Here is a 15,579-nt window from a genome sequence, read left to right as displayed (position 1 = left end):
GTGCCACAGTCCAGAAGTTCACACTGCTCCTCAGTGGGGGTGGATCTGCCCGTGGCCACTATATGGCTGCATGTATGGAGAAGCCTTACTGTGGAGCCCGGTGCTCAGGGGCTTCTCAAACCTTAGCATGCATTAGAATCACTTAAAGGGTTTGCTAAACACCAATTGCTAGCCTCACTCCCAAGTTTCCTATTCAGTAGATCTGAAATGGAGTTGAGATTCTGCATTTCTAAGAAGCTCCCAGGTCCTGTCTGCTGGTCCAGGAACCATACTTTAAGAACCACTGCTTCTATCATATCACAGATGGTATGGGTGTCACTGTGAATCAAATCGTGTGACCTACTCCTGGGACTTCACTACTATAGGAAGTCCTATGGCATTTTGGCCTACATGAGATCCTTTTGAGTATTCTTTTTGCCATCCAACCATGGTGTGCATTCTCAAGGGAATGAAATGTTCTTGTTTTTTTGGCAAGGGGTGGGGAAGTGTTAGAAAAATATAATGTCATGGCTTATGGGTTTTTGCTACATTAATCCTACTCAACAAAATTTTATTAAGGTGGTGATTAGGAAAAGAAATCTAAAAAGACTCTTTAGCAGAACCATTATGGAAAAAAATAAAAATAAAACTGAGAAACACTGATCTATGATTATTATGTCAGTTTCTTTTGAGAACAAGTCAAAATCAGAAGGTGACCATGAAATGCAAATGAGATGAATGACTGTCAGGCTGTTGCCACCTGGCTTTGTAACATGGTACATGATCTTCCACATTAGCTTGTGGAGATATCTGTATTGGTAATGTCTGGAAGATTTTGTTTGTGTTAGGCTTAGACTAAAATTTCCTCTGTCCTGCATATTTTGTGGAATTATGGGTTGTCTAAGGGGAGGATGCATGTGTTTTACATGCTGAGATCCAAAGAAATGAAGAATGCAGTGTTAGGAGGGAGGAGGGAAACAAAAATACTTTCTAACTTCTTGGATTTGCAAGTCCTCATGTAAGCTAAGCACTTTTAGGGAATTTATTTCATTTACCTATCCAAAATGGCTAATTGGAAAATGAAAGAGCTCTGCGTTGGGTTTTAGACTTGGTGATAACCATAGTCTCCAAAGAGTGAATGTCCTTCCATACCCTCGTCTGTGATCCTGGGAAGCACCCCTGTCCTCCTGGTACATGACAAGGCCCATAGAAGACAGAGCAGCAGATTTTGTGTAGATGACCTCCCTCTACCCATGTGACCTCATTCATGGTATTTGACTGCTCTGGGTTGGATTCTGAGTTCTTTTCAACTGTTATTTTTGAGGACTGAAAAAAGAATACGCCAGGGATTTTCAAAATAAGGCAAAAATACTTAAAATATTTAGGAAACATCTTTAACAAATATCTACTTAAATTTGACTGTCAATAAGTAAATGGATGATTCCCAGAAGGGTACATCTTCTACTTTCTGAGTAGGACTTCAACTACAGCTCGATAGATGTGATTTTCATATTCTGGGAACTAATAGTTATTAAATTGGGCTATTTACCCATGGGATGCCATGTATAGATTATACTTTCATGTCTGTGTGTATTAACTTTATCTCTTGATGTCTACATAGCTTTTAGATGAAAGATTCATACTTTCATTATTTATTTCTCTTTATGGAACAGAAATAGTATAATTCTCCTGAATTACTTCCTAATGCAAGTAATGGAGAATGGAAAATACTATAAATTAAGTGACCTTGAATGTTTAAGTTGCAAGTGTAGCTTTCTGTATCCCTGCATCTGAAACAGTGCTCAGCACAGAATATCTCTGGTTGTTTTACAGGTTTTGGGAGAGTCAATGGCAGGAATTTCACAGAATGCCAAGACAGGGGACCTCCCTGCCTTTGGGGAGTGTGTGGGGATTGCATCCAAGGCGCTCTGTGGGCTGACAGAGGCTGCAGCTCAGGTAAGGGGCTGGTCCATGCAGGTTTTCCAGGCTAGTGCCCTTTGCCATACAGTGGATACCAGGAGTGACCACTCCCCTGTGGGTGGCATGGGAGAGCTCCAGCTCCTTCTCCAGGCACCATCATAGAAACCATGGGAGTTCCTGCTGGCAGGACATTCCCACGGGCTTCTGGGAGCCTGAGCTCTGGTTTTCTCCTCCTTTTCCAGGCTGCATACCTGGTCGGCATCTCTGATCCAAACAGCCAGGCAGGACACCAGGGCCTGGTGGACCCCATCCAGTTTGCCAGGGCTAACCAGGCTATCCAGATGGCATGCCAGAACTTGGTGGACCCTGGCAGTAGCCCATCACAGGTAACCACATGGGTTATGTTATTCCTTAGGCTCCTCTGGGTGGGTTGTAGGAAACTATGGGAAATTAGTAAAGAATCCTATTCTTTGAGAGTTCACAGAGCCAGTTAAATATACTGTAGATATAGACCCTGGAAGATGTTGAAAAACGTTGTGAAAGCAGAAATTTGTAGGTGGTCAGAGATAGGGTACTGGAAGGCAGTAGGAGAAAAAGAATCCCAGTGATATACATGAGGAGTCTCACGACTCCACAAAATCCAGGGTACAGTTACGGGGGGCTTGCTCTGTGCTCAGCATTGAGGGCTCAACATGAGTGACACCTGATCTTCCACCTGCTTGCCTCCTAATCTTTTGGGCAAAGTTTGGAGAATTCAGCATTTGGGGTGTGATGACAGTGCCAGAGATGATGGCAAAGAGGCCCTCCTCAGAGTCAGGCTCGGAATCCATAGCACAGAAAGGAGCCAGAGAGACCACCTGGACTGATGCAGCCTGAGAGCTGAGAGTCCAGGCACCTGAGAGGCCTTTCTTATCCAGTGAAGGCCACAGGGGTGGTAGGAGCCTCAGCAAAGTGGAGGCTGGGGATTTAAGAGAGCAGAGGGGTTGAGGTTGGTGGGGAGCCTGTGGAGATTCCCCAAGCCAGAGCCCTTCATCAGATGCTGCAGTCCACCCAAGGAGGAGCAGAATGCAGGCCACTGTGACATTTGTTTTACTCATCTAGACCTGGGCTCTCCCATGTGGTGACCCCTGGCTACCTTGAAATGTGGTTGGTGCAAATAGTGGAAAGCTGTAAATATACAAAATACACTGGATTTCAAAGACTTGGTATGAACAAAAGTATAAAATCTCATTAACAGTATTTGTACATTGATTTTTGTGATAAAATGAATTTTTTGATATATCAAGTTAAATAAAATATGTTATTTAAATTTCTCTTGTTTCTCTACTTATTTTAATGTAGTTACTAGAAAATTTTAAGTTACATATGTCTAGGCCTTGGCCTGACCCTGGACCTCCTATCAAGGGGTTCCAAGGACTAGCTAACCATTTCCCCTTTAAGATTGTCTGAGGCCCAGCCTGCTACATCAGCACTTTCTTCCCCTTTCTATTTATTTCCATTCTCTCTTGCTTATTGTTTCTTGCCCTCTCCTTTCTTGGAGTGCCTTTGGGGGCAGCTGAGCTAGCACATGTTATTGCCCAGGTTCTGGACATGGGAGTTGAGGAAGCTTCCAGGCACTCTGCACTGAAGCGTGGGGTGCCCCCAACCTCACCCCATGCTTTGTAGGTTCTGTCAGCTGCCACAATTGTGGCCAAGCACACCTCGGCTCTCTGCAATGCCTGCCGCATCGCCTCATCTAAGACAGCCAACCCTGTGGCCAAGAGGCACTTTGTCCAGTCAGCCAAGGAGGTCGCCAACAGCACCGCCAACCTGGTGAAGACCATCAAGGTAGGTCACTGTACTACAGGCCCCATTGGTCCCTGTAACACCTGTTGCAGAGCAGTCAGAGGAATGGGGTTGAAGCTCTGCCCTCCTAAGACCTAAGGCTGGTGAGGTTTAACCTCTGACTCGGTCTTCAAGGAGGAGTCCCTCACTAATGGAGACACTCGTCCGGAAAAACCAGCAACCTGTTCTACTAACATTTCAGATGATGGGGAAATTCTGCACATGAGGTACTTAGGGACATAAATCGGGTTGAAGGATTGTTTATAGGGACTCTTAGCCCTGTGCACAGGTAGTACTTAAACTCTGTTGATTTAGGATGGGTTTGAATGGACTGGTAGAGGCTCTGCCTTTCTTGCTTAGGTGATGAATCTGGATATATCTGGACAAAGAGTGGATATGGAAGGAAAAGAAAATGGGAAATTATGGGGGGGAAATCACTTTTTCAAAAACTGTTTTAATCTCTTTGATATGTATTCTAGTTATATCTGTTTCCATTTTCTTTCTTTTTTTAGTGGAGCATCAACTTTTCTGAGTATTCTGTGTTTCTAACAAGCTTATCTTTATGTTAGAGTTCTTGGGCAGATGGGGATGGGGCAATGTATGAGGTGCACTTGCAAGGAAGGAATGGAGATAGCTAGGCTGTGGTCTTTGAAGGTGGGTGAGGAGGCCATGTGGTCTGCCCTACGTGGGGACCAAACAGACAGCTGGGAGCTGACCTTGCGGGAAACATTCAGCACCCAGACAGCAGACCACAAAGCCCCCTACCCCATCCCCAGCCTTCAAAGGAGCATTGTCATGAGAGGCAAGGCACCAGTTCTGTGTAAGCCTGGAGAGTCCAAGGAAAAACACTGGATGCAGTAAAACTTTATTTTGGGGCTTTCACACTCTCTCAGGTGAGGACTGCTTTGTTGTTAAGAGTGGACTCCTCCCAGTTTCCCCTGGAGGCCAGAAGTCAGTGAATAGAACTAGCTGAGCAAAGGCCAAAGGAGAGAGGATCCAGCCCAGGAGTGGCTGGAATCCTGCTGGTGAGAGCAGAGGGCCACTAGTCCAGTCAGCAATTTCTTAGCTGTTTCAACATAGGATTTTTTTTTGTTTGTTTATTTTTAAAAAGACTGTCTATTTCAAGGCAATAATAAACTAAGTTAAATGAATACATTTGAACCAGTGCCCAGGTGCCCCATGCCTTCAGGTAGCAGCTGACCTCTGTTGCCATCAGTTCCTGGTATTAGCAATTAATGAATCTTAGATTTGTTAATGTTTATTTTGTGCTTTGTGTGTATTACTCATTTAATCCATACCACCATGGTGCATCTTACGGATGTGACACTGAGGACCAGAGAGGTTAAGTAACTTTGCAAGGTGTGACTCAGACAATAGTAATCGGTGAGAATTCAAATCCAGGCCTCAAAGAGAGCCCCTGCTTTCAACCCTGGCATAGAGATCAGTTTGTTGGGATGGAGAAAGAAACTGATGCCTCTAGCCTAGGAAGAAAGACTCTGTGTTCACAGTGCTTGTCTGTAAGTTTGGAAGGTGGGGATGGCAAAGGCAATATAGTTTTAAGTAGTAACATCATTGTGGGTTGCTGCATAATTAACTTATCTCAGTTAAAGTCAATCATTTTCTGATTATTAAAAAACACATTATATTTAGACAGACCAAGGGAGTTGGGGGAGGGAAGGACCTCCTTATCCTATAGAAATTCCTGGAGCCCTGTCTTTTCTGTCACCACCTTGGTTTTAAATCCTATCTATATAAAACATCTCTGTTCAGATCACTTCTTTTCAGATTCTCCTCACCGTGTCAAACCTTCTTTGCAATTCCCTGCAGCAAATGAGCTTGTGTGATGGCCTGAAAGATAGGCCTATGTATAAGCATCAGAAGAGGAGTGTAGGCTGGTTGTAACATGAACATAAAGGCCTGTCTGCTATGAGCACCCTGGGAACTCATAGCAGTGCAAGAGGATCAGAAATGAACATATTGCCCTTCACTCGTCAAAATGTGCCTGATTTTTCAATCCCCACCATGTAGCAGGGTTTACCAGAAGGATGAGCTTTGGCTTTAATTTACTATTAGGACAATGTAAAAGTCCGTCATTGTAGCACTCAGTACTATATACTAAATAGATTTCCTATTTCAAGAAATGGCTAAGTATCCTGTCAAACAGAAAAGCAAATGAATATTTAATTCCCTGCACACTTAAGACAGCTGCCCTCCTGGCTACATTTTTCTCTAAATATTATGCCTCTTAGTGCTAATTTTTTTTTAACTATGAGGATGTGCCCAAGCATAATCCCAGCTGCCACACCCTTACAGTCATGAAAAGGGGTGGGGAATCAGCAAGAGAAGCACCAGGAGCAGGAGAATATGTAGAATGTGTGTGTCTGGGGACCTTAAATCGCTATTGGTGACATCCTTTAAAACCCCAAACATAGCTATGCAAGAATACATTTCTGCTCCAGTAATGGCACTAAATGCTGAGCAAGTGAGGACACCCATCCCTGATTGCGGCTGCTGTCTCTCAACTGGTGAACCTACACCTTGCTGGCTTTTCTCTCTTTATTCTGTTTATTACCCAGCCTTGGATCAGTTCTGTGGAATGGAATGTTATTTTAAATGTGCAGTCACTCAGGTTTGGGTGCCAAGTATAAATTATGCAACACCAACTTTTGTTTTTCTGAGAAATTAAAGTTTGGCCTTGCCTCTCTCCTTGGAGTTAAAGCTCAAGAGCTCTGCAGTTAAGCATTTCCAGTGTGTGCCACAGACACCCAATCCAGCTCTCTTTAATCAAATTTGACTTGGCTGTAAGTATGTTTTCCTGGTCATCCTTGTGTTTGGATTGGCAAGATAGAAGTCCTCAGAAGAAAAAGGGAGAAAACTCTGGGCTTCTTACTTTTTTTTCTTCTTGCTCTTGCCTAAGGAGAGAAGGGATCCAGAGTCTTGGGTCATGGCTTAAGACATGCCAGTAAGTAGCAGGGTGACCTTGGCAAATTGTCACTTTTAAGGTTTTATTGTTTGGAAAATTAGGTTTTACTTATTTATTTATTTAATGAAAATTGGGGGTTTAGTGTTTCTCCCTCATGTCTTTGAGATTGTGCTGAGAACTTTCAGCAGCTGCCAGGGGTCCAGAGTGCCCTTGTCCTGATGGGTCTGGGCATGAGGCCAGGTGAGTTTGCCCTTACATTAGTACAGCTGGTGTAAGGACATTCTGTGACGTATAATGTCTACAAGGAAACTCACATTTCCTTAGTGGGTGGATTCAAGTGTTCTGATTATTGGGGTGGTTCAGCCATGCTCACTGGAAGCAGAATTTAGGAGTGAAATTATATCTGTGCAAATCGTCCTTTCTGATGCCAAATGCTCCTTTGGAGGAAATGACTTTTCCTTTTATAAAAAAGGGGAGGGAAAGTGATTGAGAGAGCTTGGCATTCTAGTCCATGTCATTCAGTGCCCTGTCCTGTGAATAGTGATGGGCTACGTGACATGTGACTTTTAGGATCTATGCTTAAAAGCTAAACCCAAAACAACAACTAAAAGGTTTTCTTCTAGTTAGTGCAGTTTATGGAACTGCATCATTAGATCATTTGAGAACTATTCCTTGACTCCTTTAGATTTATCTCAGGTCATCGGCTTTAATAAGTTGGTGGCTTAATGAACTGCTTTGTTTCCCAATGGACTAAGGGCTGTGGGAGTCGAGAAAGGCTGTGGGGCAAGTACAGAGTTGAGAGGCAGGAGGTATGAGCAGTACCAAGGGAAGGTTGAACATCTTCTGCCCAGTAGAAGCCCCTGTCATTCCAAGAAGTGTCATTTGTGTAACTTGGACCCAACCTCTTGGGACTCCAAAACCCTCTCTGGCTGTCTGCTTGCTTCATTCATTTGCCTGTGCTAGGTTCGCTTGTATAAGGCTTCTGCCAAGTGCATCCACCCTGCCTTCCACGAGGAGTCCCAAATGTCCCTGAGGCCTAGTGCACCCAACCTTGAGGAGTCCATGATGTTAGCAGTGCAACAGGAACAGCATGCTGAGACTACATGGCCAGACTGACTGTGGAAATTAACATTTACTAGGTATATAAGTGGCAGTTAAGAGACGAGACCGTACATGTGAGCAAGAAGGAACAGGCGTGTACAGTTTCCGCTGAGAAAATATAAGAGTGGCCAAATCAGAGACGGTAGAGGAAGGCAGTGTCTGTCAAGTGCCTGTAGGACAAGAGCCAAGGCAAGCCAAGCGCCATATTCGCACAAGATGGTAAATTAGCCCAGCTCATGGGAATAACTCTGAAAATATTAGCATTGTGGATGTATAATTACTGTCCCAAGCTGCCAAGGCTCGATTGGAATGCAGTTATTATTCAGAAATAGCCTTCAAACCGACCATGCCTGCCTCCTCTTGCCTTACTGAAAAACAGAATACTCCTGTCTCAGACCCAGTCTGCTGCGTAATGCAAGTGCCTCTGGTTTTTTTGTTCACTAATTCTCTAAATTGGCTTTAATATATTGTTCATAAGGATTAAATTAAAAGTTTAATTGGTAGTCTAACAAGGAAATTTACATTCTCCTGCAAGCATAACTGCCTTCTCACGTGGAGCCCTTTGCTGGGAGGTAGTGGTGCTGTCACTGGGTCACAGGCTGTTGGACCTAATAGTCGTATGCCTAAAGGGGTAGAGTCAGGTGCTAGAGTCGGGTGCTAGGAAGCCTTGAATCCAAATGTTAACCCTTTGTGGGCAGCTGGCATGGATCACAGTCTACTCCTGGATTCTCATCCACCCTGGCCATTACTCAGTGATATGACTGATCACTAGACTCTCTTTATGTTACCCACTGCTAATTTTGTTTTAAAATGAAGCATAAGATACCTGGAGAAAAACACACCTCATGTGTAGGACTCAGTAAAATTTCTCAATGTTTCAAACACAGTAGATAATGATTTCTGGATCTAGAAACAGATCTGTACAGTGCCTAGAAAGCCCTCTTGTGCTGCCTTGGGGTCCACCAGCTTTAGAGTGACCTGACTGGGAACATCCTTGATTACTTTCACTTGTTTTTTGTACTTTGCACAAATGGGATTGTATACAGTGTCCCCCTTTGTGTATGGCCTTTTTCGTTAAATATAAAGACTTGTCCTTGTGGTTTTGAAGGTAGTTCCTGCCTCTTCTTTCCTATTGGGTTCCACTGTGTTCATTGCAAGATAGTGGTTGCCAGCCCCACCTCCATCTGCCATGTAGGAGCATCTAGGTAAAACTTAGATAAATTGAAACTGCCACACAGTGTGAATTGTCTTTGTCACTTGGGAGGGGGGAATAGACTTAATATGCATGTAAATGAAGGAGAGGAGCCCAAGGATTATATATTCTTGAAAGTGATTTCTGCAGCCAGGTTTGACAGCAGGGCCCAAGTGAGAGAGAAGAGCAGGTGCTGTTTAAGTGGTTTCTGCTTCTTGCAGGGGAAGCATGGTTTTTGAATGGGAGTCAACTGATGCTGAGGCCAGCTGTCCTATAAGCTACATATCTGACCTTTTTTATTAGGATTACTAGCTGGGCTCCTCTGATCCATGGCAGGAATCTCTCCAATTTGTAAATTCAACAAACATTTTCAGTGTTACTCCCATTGAACCATCTTTCTTCCCTCAGAGGCAATCCCTGTGGCTTAGAGATGATTGGTGCTTCTCAGTGGGATGAAAGATCCTTTTTTCTCCCATTAGGCCCTGGATGGGGACTTCTCTGAAGACAACCGCAATAAGTGCCGTATTGCCACCGCGCCCTTGATTGAAGCAGTAGAAAACCTAACAGCATTTGCATCAAACCCTGAGTTTGTCAGTGTTCCCGCCCAGATCAGCTCTGAGGTAAGGAAACCTTTCCAACAACCAAGGTCATTGGTTAATCTGGGATAGCACAAAATGAACATGAGTAGTTAAAACTTCAAAATTTCTCTTTGTCATCATGTAGGGTACTATTATTTTTGATGGTGATACATGCACAGAGTTATAAAACTCAGTGATTGTACATCTCTTGAGAGATAATATTGTTATATTAAGAACAATCTCTGTGCCTATGTTTTGAGCTGATTCTTTCTTGGGATGTGTGATTCTAAAAATTTTTATTTAAGGAGCAAACATGGACCAAAGTGCCCATCATCCAAACCTTGTATAAGCGAGAGGGCAGAAGTGGTGACTAGATAAGAAAAAGACTTTCTAGGACCTGACTTATTCACATGTCTGCATGCCCTGCTCTTAACCTCTCTGCTGTTTGGTCTCAGGGCTCCCAGGCACAGGAACCAATCCTGGTCTCAGCCAAGACTATGCTGGAGAGCTCATCATACCTCATCCGCACTGCACGCTCTCTGGCCATCAACCCCAAAGACCCACCTACCTGGTCTGTGCTAGCTGGACATTCACACACTGTATCTGACTCCATTAAGAGTCTCATCACGTCTATCAGGTCAGTTGCTATCTGGAGATTGCTTTCAACCTGCATCGGAATAGGGAGGAAGGGAATAAGCCCACTAAGCTTTTAACTTTATGTTGTCATCTTTTTCTTTGTCTCTAATAGCACTTAACTATACACCAGATGTTATTCCAAGTATTTTACCTATGTCACCCTATTTGATCATCATAATATTATAAGGTATATACTGCCGTGTTTCCATTTTACTAATGAAAAAATTCAGGCAAAAAGATTTAAATGACGTTTCCATAGTCACCCCAGGTTGTAGGTCCTAGCTCTTCTAACCAGTATACCTTATTGTCTACACCCAGGCTTTTAGGCAGAGAGTATTTCAGTTTGTTTTGCAGAATTTGGGGTTCTAATTAGTTTGATAATAAGATAAAAAAATAAGACATTCTATAGTCCACAGTAATTTGGGGCATCTAGGACCACCTTGGTGATGATAGGTCCCTGAAAAAAAATCACCTGAATATATGAAACATTTCTGAGGTTAGCCAAAGTTAATACCCAACAGCATGGAATGGATTTAGCTCCCTAATTATATTTTTTTTCTGGTTGATTTTGAAGCTAAAAACCATAGTTAACTTTTTGTTAATGACTTTCATATGACTTTCATTAAATATTTTAACTTGTACAGCCCATGAGTTTGTGACTAGTATGCAATGTAGAGAACATAGTATATTTGTGCTGAAAAGAGTCCTTAACTTTTATTTTTTTTTATTATTATTATTATTATTATTATTATTATTATTATCATTATTATTATTATTTTATTAAATTTCCTATGTTTTTATTATTATTTTACTAAAGGTCCTATGGGTAGTACCAGGGATTGAACTCATGGGCACTTGATCACTGAGCCACATCCCCAGCCCTATTTTGTATTTTATTTAGATACAGGGTCTCACTGAATTGCTTAGCACCTCACTTTTGCTGAGGCTGGCTTTGAACTCATCATCCCCCTGCCTTGGCCTCTGGAGCCACTGGAAGGCCATACCCAGCCTGAAGATCCTTTGTTTAAGTCATTGAATGGAGAATACAAGTTCAAACCATTTCCTTTGCAGTTGCCTGGCATCAGCCTGAGATAGAGGGCAGTACTAATATCCTTTCTGCCAGAAACACACAGAGTAATCTCAATGCCAAATTAAGACCTGCCTGGGCTCTGCCAGGAGGAATTGCCAAGGAAGGGTCAGAGATTCACTTCTTAATTAAGGTGATCAAGTGAGAAGAGGATGGGTTTCCTGGCTCACCAATGCTGGAGCAATTTCTGGGACTTAAGACCCATGAACCTTTGTGTTTGATTTGCACTGTCCCTTCCAGGGACAAGGCCCCTGGGCAGAGGGAATGTGACTACTCCATTGATGGCATCAACCGATGTATCCGGGACATTGAGCAAGCCTCTCTGGCAGCTGTCAGCCAGAGCCTGGCAACGAGGGACGACATCTCTGTGGAGGTAGGCTGGGGTTCTATGACCAGCTCCCTGGGGCAGGGAGCAGAGAGAATGGGATCAAGATATTCCTAATACTAGAGTTTTATCATTGGACCTTCTCCTGTAGAACTAACCTGGGAAGTTTCTGGGAGAGGGGAAGGAAAATGCTGAGAAGGATGACTTGGGGAAGGAATATACCTACTGCTAGCTGTAGAAAGCTCAAATGTGGCTGAAATTTTGGGGGAAATTATCAGTCAGATAATTGTGTCTCTCTAAGGTAGGGTTGCCTTACACATTTTAACACATCAGCACAGCAGGCCTAGCCATGTAGATTTTGAATGCTTTTCTTTTGTCTTAGTTCATCAATGCACTTTTTGGTTAAAGGGAAGATTTGGCATTAAACTCTTCATTCAGAGATAAAGGATTCTGCCTTAAGTTATTCACTGTCTAGTACGTAGGGACCTTTTGTATTCTGTTATTAACTTAGAGCCACTTTATCCTTTCTTGATGGTTTTTCCAAAGCTTAAAGTGGAATTTTCCTTTGAATTGTTTCTGTACCTATGTACATCTTCCTGATTCATTTTTCATTTTCTTTTAAAGCACTGTGCTTGATACTCCAGAGGTACTTAATACATATATATACATGGTCTGTGTGCTGACATTTACATCACTGCCACTGAATTCATTAACCATGAGCTTCGGCCCCTTTCTCTCAGGCCCAGGCAGGCTTGCTCATTTTTTCACTCCAACTTCAGATACACACCCATTTCCAGGAAGTGAAGAAGAAACATTCTCATCTATGAGGAATGCCAGAATGACTGTTTTAACCTGTTTAAAGTATAGTATGCATACAGAAAATGCACAGAATGTGTGTATCTTTATGATTCGCACCAGCTGAACACACTCTGTAATTAGCCCCCAGATCAACAAGCAAAGATAACCAGCATCTCAGAAAGCCCCTTGGTGCCCTCATCCTTTCACTATCACTCCCAAAACATATCCTGTCTGAACTTCCTCACTAGGAAGAAAATTCCCCCTCCAATTGCATATACTCCCTAGTTAGACATATTCAAGTTAACAAACCACCTGTGATGAAAAAACATTGCTAGAATATTCTGGTATTCTTAACTATAATCACATAATAAATGCGAAGCTAAGTAAGTAGCTGAATAAGACCTTTGGACTTTTCGGAAGTTTCTCTCTGCCAGCCTCATCTCTGTAGCTGTTTGTTTTCCAGCTGACATGTTAGGCATGCCCTCTCGGAGTGAACTCTGGCTGAAGCCCCGGCCCCTGAGCACCATTGTTCTATGGGGAAGTGGCAAAAGTTAGAGTCTCATTTTTTATCAGCAGAACATGCCACTATGTCAGGAATCACCTAATTCCATGCCAGCATGTGTGGACCTAAAATGTCCAATGTTCTAAGCTGCTCAATCCCAAATCTCTCCAGTGAAGGATCCCTACAAAGGAATCAGATCTCTTCTACTACTGGCTAATTATTTCCTGATTTGAGTTCAATGTCCCATCTCTTTACAGCCTCTTTACAGTTCTTTGAGGTGGAGAAGTTAAGCCATCTCAAATGCAAGAAGAAAAGCCTTGAGGGCGCCATTTTCCACATTTGTGCACACACCACCAAGTGCATTGAGCTCTGGACTGAGCTCAGTGTGTGTCCCACCTGGCATTTTCAAATTGTGCCATGGGGGAAGTAGTCCTGCTTTCAAAGAGCTGATCTCATTTTTACGTCACCCTCCTCAAGTTCTGAGAACACAGTGACCTGAATGTTCCCTCAGACCCCAATTATCTGTCTCCATTTGAACATAGTTGACTTTCCTTCTTGGAAAGCCACAGATATTCCATATTTCCAGTAACTGTGTTGAATAACCTAAAGTAAAGATACCATTGGCATCAGTTGTCAGGGCTAGGAGGAGCAAGGAGCCAGTAGGACCCACAGTTCTTAAGCTTGCATCTGCTTTCTTATGGGAAGAATGATGAGCTGCCACTGGGCAGGGCAGGATACCTACAGCAGCTTGATGTTGCAGCCTGGCATTTTGATGTCCATTTTATGTGGCCTCCCTCATCTTTCATGTAAGCCTTTTCAAATCAGTGCAGTGTTATGGGGAACTGTTGTCAGATGAACTTGACAGTTCTCCCCTTATCAGGCCCTACAGGAGCAGCTGACTTCAGTGGTACAGGAAATCGGGCACCTTATCGATCCCATCGCCACAGCAGCTCGGGGAGAGGCAGCGCAGCTGGGACATAAGGTAATGTGCATGTACCAAGGGGATCCTGCTGGGGATTTGGGGGGTAATGGATTTTGTTGTCATTCTTGAAAGCCTGCCATGCCAGGTATTGTGCCTGTGTCCAGTGCATCTCTGACAACAGAAAATAGCACTCAGCCTTTCTCTAGCCTCTTTTCCAAAAATGATCACTTCAGGATCTTTTTTTCACTTGAAGTTGAGAAAGTTCATAGTGAGTTGTTTTGGTGTGGGTTGTGGTTGTGGTCAAACTTTTCCTCCAACAAGACATTTACCATCATCCATTGCTCTCCACTTATTCTGAAATAAACGAGAGGCTCATGCTGACACTCCTCACCCATAGGCTTCTGTCTTTTATTCCCGGCCATCTCAGCCCATTCTGGTGTATCTAGGGCAATAATGTTCTTCCCTGGTTTCTAATGCAGCATCTGTTGTTACATGTGATGAAGCAAAGCAAATTTTTCTCTGGACAACAGAGCCTCCCTGCATGGCCTCCCCAGAGGAGTCATTCAGCTGAGTTCCTGCCCATGCTATTTTAAGTGGCAGATGATGTTTTGCCCATTTGGGGTTCACTCTGCTGACCCTTCAAGGAGAGCTGGCTTGTCATGCAGCCTATACCTTAGCAGGGAGAGACCAAAAATTGGATTCTAATAGCCTTCAAGGTTCCTGAGCATTGATCAGTTCAGCAGTCAGTATCGCTGTGCACATCAAGAAGTGCAGTAGCCAAAATTTTCTTAGCAGGTATTGATTTTAGAAAATCAATCATCTTGCTTTTTCAAATTGCAGAAAAGTTTAAGGGGCTACTAAACTTCCTACTGTTCTAAGGAGGGATGGTTGAAATTGGTCAGCATCTCTGCCTTTTCAAATATGGCATATCTCATTTGAAAGAAAGAAAGAGAAATCCAAAGACCTTTTTTTCAAACAAGATAACATTCAGATTCCAGGGATTTGGATTTGGATGTGGGCATATCTCTTTGTTTTGTGTTTTTGTCAATTTGTATTGTTTGTTACAGTTCTACACTTTTTTTGGGGTTCATTTTGACATTATACAAGCATAGAATATAATTTGCTGCAATTCGGTCACTGTTACTTCCTCTCCTCCCTCCCCCTTATCCCTTTCCTATACTCTGCTGATCTATTATAGTTCTTAAAAAATTTTAATTAGTGCATTATGGATGTATGTAAAGGTGAAATTTTCTGTGGTATATTGATAGATGGGAAATTTGGTTGGACTACTCATGAACAACATCTTGGCTGGTATGAAATCATTTTGCATTATTTAATCCAGAGCTAAGGCTTTATCCAAATGCTTCAAGCAGAAGCCAATTAGACTGGCCTCTTAAAAAGCTTTTGAAGTTTCTCTTTATCTCAGGCTTCTTCTCTTACCTTCTCTGATAATCCTGTCCCTCTTCTACTTTCTCTCCCTCTGGATTTATAAGATGCCTTTGATTTCTATTAAAAATTACTTGTAAAATTAATGATTTATAAAATTGAGTTCAATTCTGATGCCTAAGTCTAGATCTCAGAATGGATTTCTTAGCACTTCTATCATGTTTGGAGAAGAGATAAAGAACTTTCCAAAGGAAATCAAAAGCAAGCAATAGTCAATAGCTAGCAAGTACTTTCAAAAGTACATAGTAGCAGGCCTGCATTTCTTCCTGAGTCAGCTCACCCCTTTTTCCACTCCCACTGAAAAGTGCTCTAAAGGAAACACCTGTACTTAAGTGATGTACCTATG

At 42.7% G+C, this 15,579-nt stretch overlaps 1 protein-coding gene across 7 annotated transcripts in view; it reads left to right on the top strand.

Annotated features, from left to right (window-relative positions):
• Nucleotides 1-15,579, top strand: part of Tln2 (talin 2) — a 400,739-nt gene that overhangs the window by 319,780 nt on the left and 65,380 nt on the right. For all 7 annotated transcript variants that reach the window (XM_058573295.1, XM_058573296.1, XM_046426521.1 and 4 more), the window contains 7 exons: nt 1,813-1,935; nt 2,142-2,285; nt 3,565-3,726; nt 9,419-9,559; nt 9,973-10,154; nt 11,481-11,613; nt 13,746-13,847. In XM_058573295.1, coding sequence (XP_058429278.1) covers nt 1,813-1,935; nt 2,142-2,285; nt 3,565-3,726; nt 9,419-9,559; nt 9,973-10,154; nt 11,481-11,613; nt 13,746-13,847 — 987 coding nt within the window. The remainder of the gene's footprint in view (nt 1-1,812; nt 1,936-2,141; nt 2,286-3,564; nt 3,727-9,418; nt 9,560-9,972; nt 10,155-11,480; nt 11,614-13,745; nt 13,848-15,579) is intronic.

The sequence above is a fragment of the Marmota monax genome, unplaced genomic scaffold (assembly GCF_021218885.2).
Source record: "Marmota monax isolate L192 unplaced genomic scaffold, Marmota_monax_Labrador192_F-V1.1 WCK01_AAM20220418_F8-fsc00078, whole genome shotgun sequence".
Lineage (NCBI taxonomy): Eukaryota > Metazoa > Chordata > Mammalia > Rodentia > Sciuridae > Marmota > Marmota monax.
The sequence above is the reverse complement of the archived record's forward strand: the minus strand, read 5'-3'. Positions and strand labels throughout refer to the sequence as shown.